General features: G+C 40.7%; 1 protein-coding gene across 1 annotated transcript in view; it reads left to right on the top strand.

Moving 5' to 3' along the window:
* Positions 1-19,163, top strand: part of micu2 (mitochondrial calcium uptake 2) — a 458,278-nt gene that overhangs the window by 363,313 nt on the left and 75,802 nt on the right. The window contains exons 6-7 of the mRNA XM_080197332.1: positions 1,745-1,827; positions 18,349-18,405. Coding sequence (XP_080053458.1) covers positions 1,745-1,827; positions 18,349-18,405 — 140 coding nt within the window. The remainder of the gene's footprint in view (positions 1-1,744; positions 1,828-18,348; positions 18,406-19,163) is intronic.

The raw sequence follows: 19,163 nt of genomic DNA, 5'->3' as shown, positions 1-19,163 counted from the left end.
GAACATTTATAAAGAGACACTTATAGAAACAGGTTGCGAGTCATGTGAGAAGGTATATACTTGTAATGATGAATAAATCAGTTCCAAGTTAAAGATTCCTCTGGTTTCTTCCATCACTAACTGGCCATCGGGATTAGAACATGCTCCAAATTTGCATCCCATTAAATATTGGGGCAATGGCATTCCTTCAAAAGCTTTTAATCAATGTTTTTTTCATGGGATGTGGACATCAGTGGCAAAATCAACATTTGTTGCCAATCCCTAATTGGGCTTGAGAAGGTGCTGGTGGGTGCAGTTCTTGAGTGAGATCTATCTAGTGTAAGTATATCCACAATGCTATTAAAGAGGGAGTTCTAGGATTTTGATCCAGTGATAATGAAGAAACAGTGATATATTTCCAAGTCAGAATGATGTGTGACATAGACAGAGGTGGTAGTATTCCTATTCATCTTCTGGCCTTATCATTCAAGGTGGTAGAGAACATGGGATGCTGTGGAAGGAAGCTTGACAAGGGATATGCAACAGACCAGAGTCATAGAAATGGAGGACATGCTGGGGTTTGGGGAACTATAGGTGATTTAATGAGAGAATGAGAGTTACTATTTTGAGGTACTATACTGGAGCACTCAGAACCAATGTAAATCAATGCGGACCAGCATAATAAGTGAGAAGGACAGAAATATAGTAGTAGCTTTGGGTAAGCTGGAGTGAAGGATGGAAGGCTGGCCAGGTAAGCATTAGTCCCTTGCTAGTGTTTTGAAGCCATGATGTACAGAAACATGACTTTATGAATTTGCTGGCTGGAAACCACTAATTGGATTTCAAAAGGACTGAAGCCACATTCCCGTGACTTGAAACCACAGCTTCTAAAATGGCTAAAAATTTGCATCATTTTAATGAATTTCAAAGCCATTATGTGGTGCCAACCAATCCAAGAACCCCAGCATGGACAATTACCTTGAAGTACTATGAATGGGATCATCCCCTAACCCATTCAGAGAATGTCCCAATAATTACTCGGATGACGACTACGCATTAGGTGTAATCAGACAATGAACTCTATAGTTCTACGATCCCCACTGCATCCTCCATTACTCTGATTCTGCTGTGTTGTGTATTCTTCCGACCTTATCCACCAACCTAACCTTAACCCTAACCCTAATGCAGGGCATGCCTTCAGTGGCTCAGCTCCCAATCGTCAGAATTCCTTCCCTAAATTCCTCTAACTTGCTACCTCGCTCTCTTTCTTTAAAAATACCCTCTTAAAACCCAAATCTTTAAACAGGCAAGTTTAAAAAAGTAAAGGAACTTAATAAAAGTTTTCAAAAATGTTTCAAAATTAAGTAATAAAATGTATCTGTTTCATTTCAAACATCTCTTGTTCCCTTTTGGCCTTTGCCAATGGAAGCCCCACATCCTCTGAGATACTACCTACTACTCGCGGCCACTGGGCAGCCGTTGAAGGAATTGTGTCCCAGCATTGAACCCATTCTGCCCTGTCAGTTACAAGGATTTAACAGTTGATGCCCATCCACAATGGGCGAGTAATGCTTTGGGAAGGGGGAACCTGGTATTAGGCCTCATTTTCTCTCAACCTTTACCGACCCCCCCCCCCTTCCTCAATTTACACCTTTAATTAGTCTTAATGCACCCTAAGATAGAGGCTGCCAAACAAGGCGAAATCTAGGCTGTGAAATTTTGTTCAATAAACAATGCTAATGAGAGAACTTTCTTATGCTTACAGAGCCGCACACTGGATTCCATATTGCCTTTAGCATGCTGGACATTGATGGCAACCAACAAGTCGACAAAAAAGAGTTTCTAGTGGTAATTTTCTTCATATTATTGGATTGAAGTGTGTGCTTCATGGTTGAATGTATTGAACTTCATTGTAGATAAATCTAGAAACTAGGTCTGAAATTTATATCACTTGGTATACATTAACTTCACTCTATCTAGCTTCAATATTTTATCAAGAAGAAATATTTATTCCATTGTGCAGTTCACATACACATAGAGTGGTGCAGAATCAAAAGCACGGTAATGTGCACGTTAGGTTGATTGGCCACGCTAAATTGCCCCTTAGTGTCGGTAAAATTAGCTAAATACGTGAGGTTACGGGAATATGGCCTGGGTGGGATTGTGATCAGTGCAGGCTCAATGGGCCGGGCGGCCTCATTTTGCACTGTAGGAATTCTAGGTCATTCTAAATCAACATGCTATTCAGTCCAATTTGTCAATGTCGGTGTTGATACTCTATGTGAGCCGCTGATGCATCAAGGCTATCTCTATCAACGTCCCCATGAGAAATATCTCCCAGCCTCTGCGACTCAATCCATGGGAATATAAATTCCACATTATCACCACCTCAAAACCCACTTCAGGGATTTAAGTGCATAATCCACCCTGATAGTCAAGGCAACACTGAGTGCAGCACCACCAGAGATGCCCTCTTTCAGATGAGATGTTAATCTGAGGACCCGGCTGCTTCCTCAGATGAATGTTAAAATCCCACGGCATTATTTGGAAGAAGGCTAAGGAGATGAACCAGGGTTATATAAGTATGGCAAATACTTAACCCTCAATCGATATCGCAAATCTCAAGGTTTTTTGAAAGCTAGCTATGTGCAAATTGACTCCTGCATTACCCACATTGCAACAGTGATGACATTTCAAAAGTACTTCATTCAGTGTGAAGCACTTCAGGATACCTTGATGTTGTGAAAAGCACCAAACAAATGCATGTTCTTTCCTTGAGTAAATTGACACTCCGTTTTATCTCAATTATTTAAGAAAGAATGGATTTACTCAGTATTTCTCATGCCCTCAGAATGTCCCACAATACTTTACAACCAATGGATAATTGTTACAAACATGTTTATTTAACTGTCATCCACAATTTGTCATCCTAGCTTGTATAGATTAAATTTTTTTTCTATTGATGCTCCTATTTATTTTTGCTTTAGTCGTTTGGCTAATTATATATAAATGAATAATCGAACAAAGTAATTTCCTTCCTATTCATTCCTGTTACTCATTTTTAGAAAGTGGAATTTCATGAAAAGCATTTGACAAACCTTTGATGTACTGTCTACAGAGACAATAGCATTTGTTGAGCTGAAGTAAACATATAAAGACAACAGTAACTGTTGAGTCAGAGTACACGTTCAGGGACAGGAGTGTACATTGAGTCAGAGTACAAGGTCATTTTATTTGTGCTTTACACTAGTGGTCCAGATAGTGTTGCAGCAAGGCCTCTAACTGTGTTTGCCATTGGTAAGACATGCCTGCAGACATTTAGCTTTTAAAGGAAAATGTGCGCCAAGTTGCTGAAAATGTGAGCTGATAATGCCAGAGCAAGAGAAACAGGACAGGTGGAAACTTAGTGGATAGGGCAAGCAACTATATATCCTCTTCCCCAATCAGATTGAAGAATTGAGAAATAGGTTGGATTCAGAAGGGGGAAAAAAAGAGACAGCAGAGACAAGTTTCTTCTAAAACCAAAATAAGTTTTTTTTAGTATCTCCAAGAACAATTAATATCTGAAGCAACGAGACTCTACACTTGTGATAGTTCATTTTCAGTTTCAAAGATGTGATTGGTAGTAATCAATAGTTATCACATCGTTAAATGGTAACTTATACTGAAATGACAAGATTTAACCTTCTTTGATGGGATTACTTTACATCTAAAATGGAAATACAGAAATTTCATGCCACTTAATGCATTTCAATGGTAAGGCAATCTGTAAAATTTTTGCAGTTGACAGAGTGGCACAATTGGACAACTTTTGGATATTGCTCTTAACCAAGCATTTGCCCTTGTCTGAAGGTGCTGGAACATTTACACAGAAATAATGGAAACATCATTAGCCTCACTGTCATCTTGACAGCAAATTCCAGCCCATTATGATGAAAAAGATACAAGGATCGCCAACCTTTTTCTCTCCGAAATAATAATTTGCCAAGCCTTTCCATAAAAAAACTTTGCCCTTTTACTCATAGAATCCCTACAGTGCAGGAGGAGACTATTCGGTCCATCAAGTCTACACTGACTCTCTGACTGATCCAGGCCCATCCCCAGCCCTATCCCTCCATGCATTTGCCTGACTAATCTTTGACACTAAGGGGCAATTAAGCATGGCCAATCCACCTAACCTGCACATCTTTGGACCATAGGAGAAAACCGGAACATCCACGCAGACACAGGGAGAACAAGCAAACTCCAAACCAACAGTGACCCAAGGCCAGAATTGAACACAGGTCCCTGGTGCTGTGAGGTTGCAGTGCTAGCAACTGTGCCACTGTGCCACCCCAATGCTCAGCTCACTTAAATACAGTCAAACCACCTCTGAACCTCACCTTATGTGAAGCATATTATATTAGTCTAATCCAACCACTTTTGTTGGAGCAGTTATATGGCTTGTGATACAGATTTTCCAACTGGATCTTTTTACATTTTATAGAAAGCTTGATTCAGGCATAATCCTGATTCAGGCAGAAAGTTTTTTGGCAAATTAGTAATTCTTGCAAATGCTCCTACCCTGAGTGCCTCCCCCCCTTTCTTTTCCCACATCATGGGCCCAAGAATTGAATAATGTTCTATGTCTAGTCTAAGTATGTTTTTTTGCTCCAACTCTTCATATATGCCAAAAATATATATATACTACAGCTGCAGATTTGCGTTAGAGCTGTGATCCACACTTACTCATGAGACAGAAAGGCTGAGTGTTTATTCCTTGTTGATTGAGGAATATTTCAGAGCAGGTTGTAGAGTTTAGGATGATACAATGGCAATGGAGATGGAATCTTGTCTCCCATTCTCTGCGCACCAACACCCCCACTCAAGCTGAAAATGAAACAGAAAATCTTTTTTAAAAATCTTCCAGGAAATATTCAGACCATTTCTCCCCTCACCCAGCCTTAATGGATCATCCTCAAACAAAGAAACAAGGCCTCACCTGGCCTTCCCAAGCCTCTTTCAAATCCTTATCCCTCAGAAGTATATTAGCAGTTTCAATGGATATCCTGCCGTCAATGCCAACAAAATTTAGTATAGCTCTTGTGTGTCTACTAATTCCATGGAAGGGTAAGAAGGAAAAGATAATAGGCACGATAGTTTCTTGACCTGACATTATCAAGCCTTGACCTCAACCAAGGGACTTCACACGTGTGGAAGAGCAAGAAAGATGTGGATCTTGTTTCAAGATCAAACCTCAGGGCTTTTAAGAGAATTAGTTTTAAGTAGTCCCTACTGAGAGGTATTTGCAAGGTCTGTTAATTCACTTTACTGACAGTTATCTCAAATCCAGAAATCTTTAGTATGCAAACCTAACTGACATCACATTCAGACATTACTAAAGAGTCTGGCTTTTTTTAAAAAACATTCATTCTTGGTTATTTTTTAAGTCAGAAAACTTCAGAGCTCATTTTGGACTTTTTCCCATTTTTGCACAAAATGTACATCTATTCCTTGTATAATAAATTAATATTTGTGTTTTACAACTAGAGATTAGTTAAAACTGGCAGCAAAAAGCAAATAATCTAATTTGATTAAACATATCAGACTTACCAGTAACAATTAAAGTTAGTGACCGCAGTAAAATTGTTTTGATTTTATCTTATAATTTATTATGATGGTGATTTTTGTTCAAATAACTATCTGCCGTCCTAGTTTTTCTGAGGAATGTTTGTTGATGTGCAGGTGAAAGGCTAGGTGGATCACCAGTTACAGCTTACACTTTTATACCAGACACAATTTGCTGTGACACTCAAGACACTTGCAACGCAATTAAAAACATTTTGGGCTGAGTTGGCTTCAGAAGTGATGCCTGTGGAACTAGTTAGATATTGAATAGGCATTACTCCTAAGCTGTAAAAACCAGAAGGCAGCAAAATTCACAGTAGATTAGGTTACTGGAATTTTTTTTCCCGCTTGCCTTTTTGTGCCATTTGTAAGTTTATTTCTTTCTTTGTTTCGTTTCTTTAAGGGGTAAGATGGCAAAGGGTAAAAATGGATTACAGAACCATGACAACTTCCACTTGAAATTCTTCAAGTCCAGATCATGTCTGCTGCACCATGTAATTCAATGGCTTTAGCGTGATGCAGTCCCATGAAGATGATGTATTGGGGTCTGGCAGGGTTAGTCTTTTGGCTAGTTGAGTAGAGCTGGTAGTTGGGGAGGAAAGAGAGTCAAAACATTAGAAAAAAGAGCTTCACGTATAGGCTCAAGTGTTTCATCGAGATCTCTCACAGCGGGATGATTTCATAGCCCACCTTCGCTGAACAGGGATAAATCTGTCCTTCACAGGATCAAAGCCAGAAGGAATTTTAAAAGAATTTTAAAGCTGCAGCATCCCTTTTTGTAGACCTTTATAAGCCAATTAAAAAGCTATCAAAAATCAAATATATGATCCTCTAACTACAACGTAGGCTTCTCGCAAAAATTCAAAACAAACATCTGTGTTGCTAAGACAACCAAGAATCATTAAAAGTTGCAAACTAGTGTGTTTTCTTTAAAGTTTAAAATTACTGGAATTTTTTCTGTAAGTATTTTGCAGACTTGACTACTAATTGTTCTCTTTTATCACCCAAATGGTAAATTTTTTTTGTAATGCATATTTATTCGTTAAACATTCCCTTTATTAAATTTTCGGAAATTATTAGTTCCAGAATAGTTTTACACATTGTGCCTGATTGATCTTTCATTCTCCAAGGGGGAAAAAAAAATCATTATTTAAAAGCAATGACAGTCTCTTACAGACGGTCTAGTGTTATCATGCGATCATCCAAGACAGACAAATGGAGTGTTGCATGATATGAAATTTTATTAAATTCCAAAATATTTGGCAGCACGGCAAAATGTTTTAGTCCAACAAACTTTTGCCAGCAGCCTTTACTTGTTTGCTATGAGACTACTCTTGACACATAATTAGGGTATGGGCTACTGTATAAAATGCAGCCTGTGCAGATACTTCACACTTGTTCTGCAAAACTGCATTGCAACATGGATTTTTGCTGCAAATCCATTCTTGGGATCCAATATGGGAGCCCTCAGCAATACACTATTTGCTGCCTAAATGTCATTGTGTGGAGAAGGTGGTGCAGTGAGTGGTTTGCTGCAACTTAGTGACCCAGTAGGACCCTTCATGGGACAGTTAAGAGTCAGGGACTTGAGTAACATATAAGTCAGACTGGGCAAGAAGAGCGGGTTTCCTTCCCTAATGGACATTAGTGAATTATTTACATTATTATAAAACTCCAGCAGCTTCATGATTTTTACTGATTCCATCTTTTTATTTCAGATTTTCTAAACATAATTCAAATTATCAAATGGCCACAGTTAAAGTTATATTTATTAGTCACAAGTAGGCTTACATTAATACAGCAATGAAGATACTGTGAAAATCTCCTAGCCACCACACCCCAGCGCCCGTTCGGATACACTAAGGGAGAATTTAACATGGCCAGTCCACTTAACCAGCACATCATTGGACTGAGGAAGGAAACCAGAGCACCTGGAGGAAACCCACGCATATACGGGAAAATATGCAAACTCCACACAGTGACCGAAGCCGGGAATCAAACCCGAGACCCTTGCTCTGTGAGGTAGCAGTGCTAACCACTGTGCCACCAAGCTGCCCCTGTGGGATTTAAAGTCACATTCGTTGGACTGTTAGTCGAGACCTGTATTCCTTTATTAGCTCCCATGCTGAAAATTAAGTTGTAATTCACAGGAACTGTTAGCAGATTGTAAGAAACAAGTATAGTCTTCTGTTAAATCCTTAACCTGGACTAAATGTACTAATTTATCCCATTCGTGTTAAAAATTCTGACTGAAATGACCATTTAATGATTTTAAAAGCATTAAAGCTCTTGGAAGTAGACTTAAGGAGTACATGCATGATAACCTAGTAAAGGACTGTCAGTGAGGATTCAGACAGGGAAGATCCTGCAAGCCTAATCTCCTTAACCTTTTTAAACAAGTGATATTCCAAATGCACCATGACAATCTTTGACAAAATTCAACTGAAACTGCACTTGAGCTCTTTCAAGGTCACCAAATCTTCCCTGAAGTTTCATACCCAAAAATCATGCACTGTTTTCCAGATAGAATCTGTTTAAGGTTCTATACAATTGAAACACAACTCTTCCCCCATCTCCCTTTCACTTGAACCCCTTGGAACAAAGGCCAATATTCTACTGGTCGTTTTTGACGGCATTTTGTGCTTGTGCACGCAATTTTGATTTGATTTATTGTCACATGTATTGGTATACAGTGAAAGGTATTGTTTCTTGTGTGCCATACAGACAGAGCATACCATACATAGAGAAGGAAAGGAGAGAGTGCAGAATGTAGTGTTACAGTTGTAGGTAGGGTGTAGAGAAAGATCAACTTAATATGAAGTAGGTCCATTTAAAAGTCTGGCAGCAGGGAAGAAGCCATTCTTGAGTCAGTTGGTACGTGATCTCAGACTTTTGTATCTTTTTCCCGATGGAAGAAGGGGAAAGAGAGTATGTCCGGGGTGCATGGGATCCTTGATTACACTGGCTGCTTTTCTGAAGCAGCGGGAAGTGCAGACAAAGTTAGTGGATGGGAAGCTGATTTGACTGATGGACTGAGCTTTGTTCAAGATCCTTTGGAGTTTATTGCGGTCTTGGACAGAACAGGAACCATACCAAGCTGTGATACAACCAGAAAGAATGCTTTCTTATAATACATCTGTAAACATTACTGAGAGTTGCAATGGACATAAATTTCCTTAATCTCCTGAGAAAGTGGAGGCTTTGGTGGGCTTTCTCAACAATAGCATTGGCATGGAGGAACCAGGACAGGTTATTGGTGATCTGGACACCTAAAAACTCTCGACTACTTCTATGTCGTCCCTGTTGATGTAGACAGGGGCATGTTCTCCACTATGCTTCCTGAAGTCAATGACTATCCTTTGTTTTGTTGACATTGAGGGAAAGATTATTATCATTGCACCAGATTCGCCAGATTCTCTACCATAAATGCTTCCCTAAAATTTTATTTCTCTTCCATACTCAGTCTCTCAGCAAAAAGAAAATATTCCAATTTGCCTTTTTTTGATCCAAAAATGGATGGTCTCATGTTCTTCATTGATTGAACATAACAGGTGGCAGGCACCTGGAGTTCGCTCACTTCACCTGTTCCGTCCATACAATTCATGTAGGGTCAGCTTTGGCTCAGTGATAGCACTCTTGCCTCCAAGTTAGAAGTTTGTGGATTAAAGGCCTACTCCAGCCTTGAGCACAAAACCCTGTTACGATTGTAGTTGGTGTTACTACTGGGTCGATGATTCCAGAATGGATCCTGGCTCAAAAGATCGCAATTTATATTTTCTTTAGAAAACATGGAGGAACGGAGTTACAAGACCATGAAACTAGTATTAACCAGAAAAAGGCATTTATTAAATATGAAAAGTTTGGTTGTAACACAATACTCCTTAACTCCCCCTTAGCTTCACAAGTACATATTTTTCAAAAATCTAACCCCACTCTGAAACCAAATGCTACTCAATAAATCATTGTCACATGAGTGTTTCCAAACCTCACTCCTAAAAAGGATGTTCTTTAAAATCGTCTTTCAAACAATACTTTCCATAAGCTGTTTGCATTAAGAATCCATTCCAAGTTTTCCAATATTCTGTCAAACAAAGCTTCCGCTCCTCTTTTAACAAGAAATCAGCTCCAGGTTTTCCACCTCTCCTTTCAGGTTTCCTTTATCTTAAATGCTTTTACACAAATTCAGATACTTCATCCCGAACAGAAACTATTGCTTCAAACACTGGAATTAAAGATACCAAACTTTATGATTGCTTCAGATGTATAGCTTGTTGGTAGCCAATCTTATCTTCCCAAGTCTGTAGCTTGTTGGTAGCCAATCTTATCTTCCCAAGTCTGACTTTAACTTTCATAAGCAGCATTCTGGTCTCAAAAGGCAGTTCTTCTTTGTTCCTTTAACCTCTTCTCACAAAGCTGAGAAAGGTGTTACCTCTCTAGCCTTCAAAAACTAACTGTTAATGAATTCAGTTAAAACTATAGTCAAAAAGCCTTCTTACCCTAAAGGGGCACCTGATTACTAAGCAACGACTTTAACTTCTTTCAGCTTGTTAATTTTTCATGCTGCAACCCTCTAAGCACAACAGGAGTACAGTTTTAACTGCCCAAACCCCTGCACATACAAACACCTTTGTCTAATCTAACTCTAACTGTAGGTTTACCCTTCCTTGCACAGAAGCACTAAATTAAACAATTTAAAACTATACCTCATGTAATATTTAACAATATAGATTTAGCTCAAGTAAAATTACCTCTGTTTTCCTGACAATCTGTATTAAGGAATTAAGTGTAACACCAAGGAAGTCCTCCTGAACCAACATTAAACATGATCTGCACTCAAGTAACAATTTGCCAAAATTTGATACAAAAATTGGTGGGAAAGCAAGTTATGAGGAGGATACAAAAGTCTGCAAAGGGACTTCGAATAGGGTAAGTTAGTGGACAAAAAACTAGAAGATAGAATATAATGTGGGAAATGTGAGATTGTCCACTCTGGCAGGACAAATAGAAAACCAGAATATAATTTAAATGGAGAAAGGCTGCAGTACCGAGTGATCTGGCTGTCTTTGTACGTGAATCAAAAACTATTGGTATGCAGGTACAACAGGTAATTTGGAAGGCAAGTAGGATGTTAGCCTTTATTTCAAGGGGAATGGAATAAAAAAGCAGGCTGGTCTTGTTACAACCGTAAAGGGAATTGGTGAGACCACATATGGAATATTGTGTACAGTTTTGGTCTCCATAATGAAGAAAGAATGTAGTTGCATTGGAAGCACTTCAGTGAAAGTGAACTAAGTTGCTTCCTGGAATTAAGGGATTGTCTTATGAAGAAAGATTTACTAGGTTGGGCTGAAACTAATTGGAATTTAAAAAATTGAGAGATGACCTTACTGAAACACAGAGTAGAGGATATCATCACTGTTCGAAAAAGCGAGGAATAAACTCAACAATTACAAGCAAACCAACTTAACATTGTGGTGGGGCAATTTTAATAAATAGCGAAAGTTCTCCATGTATTCACTTTTAATTTGATTTATTATTGCAGAATGTATTAGTTTGCAGTGAAAGGTATCGGGGGCGATTCTCCCAGCCTGCTGCACTGCTTTTGTAGATTCTCTAGGCACCAGATTTACATCAGCTCAGTGCCAGAAATCGGTGTGGAGCTGCATAATATATGTTAATGGGCATTTAAACATACTTTAAATATCATTAGCAGGCTTGGGATTGAAATCTACGGGCCCGTTAGCATCTTGGGCAGTGCTGAGGGGGTGGGGGCTAATGGGTGGGTGTCTGGGTGCGATGTGGTTGGGAGTGGGGGGGTCCCACTGCCATTTTGGGGATGGAGGGAAACCAGCAATTGAGTCTGGGCATTAGGATGGGGATGGGGGTGGGTCGGCCTGACAGAGGGGTAGGGGTCCGGGCTGCCATCTCGGGGGGGGGGAATCAGGACTTTGTGTGGGGGTAGGGGAGGAGTGACAGAGGCAGGCAAGGCCTGGGGGCTGAGGCTGGCCTGGACATATTCAGGGGGGCCTTGGGGGGATCGCAAGTTCAGCAATGAGGAGTTGCGGGGCTGGCTAGCGATCAGGAGGCTGGCAGTGCGGGGGTTACTGCACATGTGCCAATCTCTGCATTGACAGATTGGCACATGCACAGTGGCCTGCTCAGCACTATGCTGCTGGCCTCTCCAGTGGGAATAGGCCCCGCCCACTGATTTTTTAGCGTGGATTCACGCTAGTGCACTCTGCAGTGCACAGGATGTAAGAGATTCATTTTGAAACTCCTGCTGGAAAAGAAGCGTGATTTACTCCAGTTTTTATGCAAATTTTTTGGAGAGAATTGACACTTAGAAATTTTTTGGGAGAATTGCCCCCTTGTTTCTTGCAGACAAAACATACCGTACATAATGAAGGAAAGGAGAGGACGCAGACTATAGTGTTATAGTCATAGCTAGGGTGTAGAGGAAGATCAACTTAATACGAGGCAGGTCCATTCAAAATGGCAGCAGGGAAGAAGCTGTTCTTGAGTTGATTGGTACATGATCTCAGACTTTTGTATTATTTTCTCAATGGAAGAAGGTGGAAGAGAGAATGTCCTGAGTGCGTTTGGTCCTAAATTATTCTGGCTGCTTTTCCCAGGCAGCGGGAAGTGCAGACAGAGTCAATGGATGAAAGGCTGGTTTGAGTGATGGATTGGGCTTCGTTCACAACCCTTTCTAATTTCTTGCAGTCTTGGACAGAACATGGGCCATACCAAGCTGTGATACATCTGGAAAGATTGCTTTCTGTAGAAAGTTGGTGACAGTTGTAGCGGACATGCCAAATTTTCCTAGCCTACAAAGGTATTTAAAGAGAAGGAAGGAGGTTGGTTGAAGGAGGAGAAATAATTAATATACCCTGAAGTTCATTACTATTTTTAGGAAGGGAATGAGATGAACATGTAAGAAGATATGTCTATACATCAAAATCAGCTTCATAATGGGGTTACTGCATATTATGCCCCAATGGTTGTTGGGTGTTTTGATTAACAATGTTTCTCATTGTCTTTTGTTAATGCTGATCATATAAGGAGCTGTGCAAGTTCCATTGAAAGGTATGTAAAACATCTGGAACTGGATTTCAGTAAATGTTTCTGTTCAGTGTATTAAGCAGTACACAAGTTTTTGGAAACAATGCAAAAGTCAGTAGCATTAGACTATTGATGCACAAGAAGCATCTGTGATAAATACTTGTACGTGATCAGATGCATGCAGCTATGAGTGTTCTCTGAAGTATTTATAGTGGTTTTGAAGTATCAGCTGATTGATTTTGTCGGCAGATGTTAGCCTCGATTGAGGAAAATTAATTGTTTTCAGAACTTAAAATGCTTTTAATGTCACCTCAAGGTAGCCAGGTAACAATGCTACATGTGACCACTCAACAACATCAATGAGCGTTCTTGAAATTATTGCTAAAGAAGCAACTGTAGATCAAAGATTGCTGAGATTATAATCACTGAGCCATCTATGAAAATCCATTTATAACTTTTGCAACCCAGATTTTCTTTCAAGAAAGCTGAAAGGTAACCCCATCTTTGTTCAGTTGGATTTACTCATCCTCACTTATCCATGCAGTTCCAACTAAAATAGTTACTTAGAGGGGTATCCCAGACTCAACACTGGAATATAACTGCACAGAATCTACCACTAACGTTGATGGGTCTGCTAATTCTCCATGTATTCACTGCTAAAGTATTGCTTTGCAATGTACACTATTATGCTACATTAACGTCTATCTTTCATGAACTAATGCGAGTAGGGACTATTTGATGAGCTGGCAAATCAAAATGGTCAGAGTAGTAAAACGTGTCCAAAATTAGCTGTGATTATGTGATTGGACAATATTTGCTAAATAATCCTCAGTGTGCTGAGAATTACCCTGACAACCATTGCATCAATCAAGCGCGCAGTATGGTGCATTTGCACATACTGGAGGCTGTATATATTAATACACAGGGCCCTGTTCTTTGCAGACAGAAAGGATAGGTGCACACATTGTGCCTGTTTCAGCAAAACAAATTAAGTAATAATCATTTGCTGGTTCATAGGATAATGCCTTGATCAGTCAGAGTCAAGGTTTAAATTTTTAAACAATGCTTAGCAGTTACCTGTCTGTTACCATTAACTGGATAATATGGTTCATGTCATGGGATCTAGGATTCATGTCACACTACGTGTAACCCCTGCCATTTGGCCTGGGCTTGCAGAATCCTACCAACTGTACTTGAGACAATTCACATCTCTTTAACCTGTGTTTATCCCTCTCTCCACTCGCATTGTCTGTACCTGTAAAGACTTTGTTACCTGTAAAGACTCACATTCCAACCATTATCTTGCAATTGAGTCTTTGTCTATATATGCCCTGTTTGTGAATCCAACTCTCCACTCACCTAATGAAGGAGCAACGGGGGAATTGCTTGATAGAGCAGACGCAGCACGGTTTCGTTAAGGGGAAGTCGTGTCTGACAAATTTATTGGAGTTCTATGAGGATGTGTCTAGGGCGGTGGATAGGGGAGAGTCGGTGGATGTGGTCTTTCTTGATTTTCAGAAGGCGTTTGACAAGGTACCTCACAAGTGGTTATTGCAGAAGGTAAGGGGGCATGGAGTTGGAGGTAGGGTGTTAGCGTGGATAGAGGATTGGTTGTCAAATAGGAGGCAGAGAGTGGGGGTTAATGGGTGCTATTCGGATTGGCGGTTGGTGACTAGTGGAGTGCCCCAGGGGTCGGTGCTGGGGCCTCAGCTATTTACCATTTATATAGATGATCTGGAGGAGGGAACCGAGTGTAGGGTGTCGAAATTTGCTGATGACACCAAGATTGGTGGAACTGCAAATTGTGCAGAGGGTGTGGAGAGTCTGCAGAAGGATCTAGATAGGCTGGGCGAATGGGCCAGGAACTGGCAAAAGGAATTTAATGTTGGCAAGTGCGAGGTGGTCCACTTTGGTAGGAATAATGGTAGGAAGGACTATTACTTACGGGGCGAAAAACTGCAGCAGGCGACGGTGCAGAGGGACCTCGGGGTCCTTGTGTATGAGTCGCAAAAACCCAGCCTGCAGGTGCAGCAGGTGGTCAGGAAGGCGAATGGGATGCTGGCCTTCATAGTGAGGGGGATTGAATATAAAAGTAGGGAGGTCTTGCTGCGGCTGTGTAGGGCATTGGTGAGGCCGCAGCTGGAGTACTGTGTGCAGTTTTGGTCGCCGCACTTACGCAAGGATATTTTGGCCTTGGAGGGAGTGCAGAGGACGTTTACTAGGCTGATACCGGAGTTGAGGGGGTTGAGCTATGAGGAGAGGCTGAATAAACTAGGCTTGTACTCGTTAGTGTTTAGAAGAATGAGGGGAGATCTCATTGAGACGTATAAGATGATGAATGGGATGGATAGGATAGAGGTGGAGAGACTCTTCCCGCTCAGAAAGGACAGTAGGACTAGGGGGCACAGCCTCAAGATAAAGGGGGGGGGGCGGTTTAGAACGGAGTTGAGGAGGAACTTCTTCACTCAAAGGGTGGTGAATCTCTGGAATTCTCTGCCTGTTGAAGTGGTGGAGGCTGCCTCGCTAAATATTTTTAAGACGCGGGTTGACGGGTTTTTGATAAGTGAGGGGATTAAGGGTTATGGGGAGAGGGCGGGAATGTGGAACTGAGCCACGACAGATCAGCCATGATCTTACTGAATGGCGGGGCAGGCTCGAAGGGCTAGATGGTCTACTCCTGCTCCTATTTCTTATGTTCTTATGTTTATGTTCTTGATACCAAATAAACCCTTTGGACTTTAACCTGGTCTTGTGAGACTTCTTACTGTACTATTAACTGGTGCATTGTTCATGCCAACAGCTCAACCAATCAGAGTGTACTTGCTAACCAATCAGTATTCTCTTCTCATACAGTATTATTAAGTTGTTATTTCCCTTGATATTGGTATTCTTTTTATTGTTCTGATGAGCGCAAGACGGAAAGCTTTGATGACAAAATGTATTTTCAGTAATACTCAAGTATAGTAATTGTATTGCTAGCTTGTTGAGGATCGACCATTTTAAGCGCAGTAGTTTGAGACACAGTAGACTTGTTTGCACAACTGATGTTTTACACAGTAATATAAAGCAATATTAAAGGTAAGGCTTATAATATGCAAACATTTTTACCACTATTGGTTAAGTCTGTTAACTTAATTTTGAACACTCGGCTGTTTACTTAGAATGTAAGATACCTGGGTCTTAGCTCCAATTATGCTGCAAGTATAGAGTTAATATAAGAACATAAGAACGTAAGAAATAGGAGCAGGAGTAGGCCATCTAGCCCTTCGAGCCTGCCCCGCCATTCAATAAGATCATGGCTGATCTGTTGTGGCTCGGTTCCACATTCCCGCCCTCTCCCCATAACCCTTAATCCCCTCGCTTATCAAAAACCCGTCAACCCATGTCTTAAAAATATTTAGCGAGGCAGTCTCCACCACCTCAACAGGCAGAGAATTCCAGAGATTCACCACCCTTTGAGTGAAGAAGTTCCTCCTCAACTCCGTTCTAAACCGCCCCCCCTTTATCTTGAGGCTGTGCCCCCTAGTCCTACTGTCCTTTTTGAGTGGGAAGAGTCTCTCCACCTCTATCCTATCCATCCCATTCATCATCTTATATGTCTCAATGAGATCTCCCCTCATTCTTCTAACTTCTAACGAGTACAAGCCTAGTTTATTCAGCCTCCCCTCATAGCTCAACCCCCTCAACTCCGGTATCAGCCTAGTAAACGTCCTCTGCACTCCCTCCAAGGCCAAAATATCCTTGCGTAAGTTCAGCTTATTAGTTTTGTCTTGTACACTGGACATTTCAATGTAAAACTATCAGAAGATTATCTTGGCACGGGCACAGCTTTGTTGAGCAGAGCATTGTGCTTTGATTATAGTAAGGTACAAAATAACCGTGTCTTTCTCATTTCACCATTTTTGTTAAGTAATTTCCTCTTGCCATAACTCTGTTAGTCCTCTGGAGTTATTTTTCCTGCATTTGCTGCATCTCCCTCTCACTTGTGAAACTGCTGATAACTATTTGCTCTTTTCTCAGTTGAATTTGGCAGGAATTAGACCAGAGATATTTATCATGTTTTGGATCCGTTTTCTACCGGCAGCCGACAAAATTGGCAGGTGGCCATTGCTGGGTGACATACATATTTACACACAGACATACAAATTCGGAGCAGGAGCAGGCCATTCAGCCCTTTGAACCTGCCCTGCCTCTCAATACGATCATGGCTGATCTGATTGTAACTTCAACTCCAATTCCCGCCTACCCTAATAATAACTTTTGACAAAGAGTTATCTGGACTTGTAACATCAGCTCTTTTCTCTCCTTGGAGATGCTGCCAGACCTGCTGAGATTTTCCGACATTTTCTGTTTTGGTTTCAGATCCCTGCATGCACAGTAATTTGGTTTTACACAAATAACCTTCCACCTCCTTGCTTATCAAGAATCTTTCTCATTATGCCTTAAAAATATTCAAAGACTTTGCTTCCACCACCTTTCGGGGAAGTGAATGCCAAAGACTCACGACCCTCTGAGAGAAAAAAAATTCCTCATCTCTGTTCTTAAATGGAACTTGTAGTTTTAGATTCCAGAAGAATGGGAGATGCTAGGGTGATAGAAGATATCGCAGATGAGATGAGGCAGAGTTGGCAATCAGCAGGGGAGAGGCTGATGGTTTCCTTGAGCAGCGAAGAAAAGCACAACTATCATGAATGCTGGAAAAAAAAGCCACTTATCTTGTGAAGCTGGTAGTTCTCACCTCCCTTTCACTGCAGTGTTCCCTGAGCAGTGAGAAACCCATCACGAAACCTGTGCACCAGCTGTGAATTTTAAATCTGCTGTGTGGAAGCCCTATTTGAAAATGTTAATGATGTGCCTCACATCTCCACTGAGGGACAGTCAGACACCATGAAATCTACTGCTGTTTAAAAAAAAATGGTGATACTTGGCATATTAGAGCCACTTATTGTGTTGATGACAATTTAGCCCCATCCCCCTCTCCAAAACTCTCCTCCCCATCAAGGTCTATAATTCAATAACACAAATAAAATTTCTTTTGTAATAGTTTTTTTTATGTTCACACAATGTTTTTAATTTTTAAATGATCAGAATTTCCTCAAGAATTCAATTAGCAAATGTTGAAAATTAATTTCTGTTGGCAGTTTGCCAGGCTCCATGCTTTTGGAATAATGTTCAGCTGCAAATATTTTTCACAGTTTTGAAGAGCCCTGAAAGAAACATCATTTCTGGTTTTACTATCCCCACTACTCTTCGCTTGACTGAATGTAACAATTTTAATTAAGCAATAGTGTGCACCTTCAAGAGGCAAAACTGTCTCCTCAAACAATGTTGGGCAGAATCCTACAGTTAAGTTCTGTGATGATACCTACAACTATACTGCAGACACAAATTCCATTCTATTTTCCTGATGTGAATGGTAGTCTGCTTTGAACCTCCCCAAACATTTGGGGTGGGACTTTCCAGCCGCACTTACGCCAAGGCTGGAAAACCCCACACAGTGTCAACAGACTTTTACATTGTCCATGTCCTGCCCACTACGATTCCTGCGGCAACCGGGACAAGAAAATTCTATTCTAAACAGGCACCAGTTATCCCCACCTATTTATGAATGCGATCTCTGTGTGCAGTTTAAATTGTTCAACAATTTTGAAAACCAAACGGTGACATTTTAAATTATTAAAAACTGTAATCTAATTTCAGCTGCAGAACATCATTCGACAAAAGAAAGAGATCAAGCAAGGAGCACAGTCAACATCGGTAAGTCATCTCCTCTATCCAGTTTACTTCCTGCTAAACCAAACTCAGTATAATCACTTCCTCTTAATACCACTGTTAAACTTTTCATATCTCAGTAAATTTTGCATAAAATTTCCTGAAAGTTGTTTGCAGGACATTTGGATAACATCATTCCTCACAATTTCTGTTACTTTGATTGCTAAGAAATGGTACAACAAGATGATTCTGTACAGAGTAATGGTATGGAACAGAGATATGAGGCAGGATTTTATGACCTCGCTCGGGTGAGGCTCATAAAATCCTGCCTGAGGCCAATGGGGAAGTCAGAGTAGGGGGATAGTTGAGGATGAGAGGTGTAATCAGGTGATCGGGAAGTAGTCAGGTGATCAGCGGAATAGTTTGAGGGGTGGGGCGTGGATGTGGCTGGTGGGGGCTGCCAGGGCTAGTCGGAGGTTCAAGGGTTCAGTAATAACCCAGGAGTTACTGGTTTTAAATCTTCTAACTTTTTGTGGGCAACTATTCTGGTAAGTGAGTCAGAACCATCTGAAGCTCCAACACTAGCTCAGAGATTTGGAGGCTTCCAGATGCTGGGTAGTTGCCCAACGTTTGCACAGAGACTTCCAGGGCATCTTCTGGCGTGTCTCTTGGGTATGACCATCCAAAAATGAGAAGACCTGGGCCATTGCATTCTTTTAAAGCTGTTTTAGAGAAATAAGAAGAATTTGACAGAAACCAAGATTAACTGTTAAAAATGAGTCCACTCATGTATTATGACCAAG

Source organism: Carcharhinus amblyrhynchos, chromosome 10, assembly GCF_965287045.1.
Source record: "Carcharhinus amblyrhynchos chromosome 10, sCarAmb.v2.hapA, whole genome shotgun sequence".
Classification (NCBI taxonomy): domain Eukaryota; kingdom Metazoa; phylum Chordata; class Chondrichthyes; order Carcharhiniformes; family Carcharhinidae; genus Carcharhinus; species Carcharhinus amblyrhynchos.
Note: the sequence above shows the minus strand (reverse complement) of the source record. Positions and strands in the feature narration are given on the sequence as shown.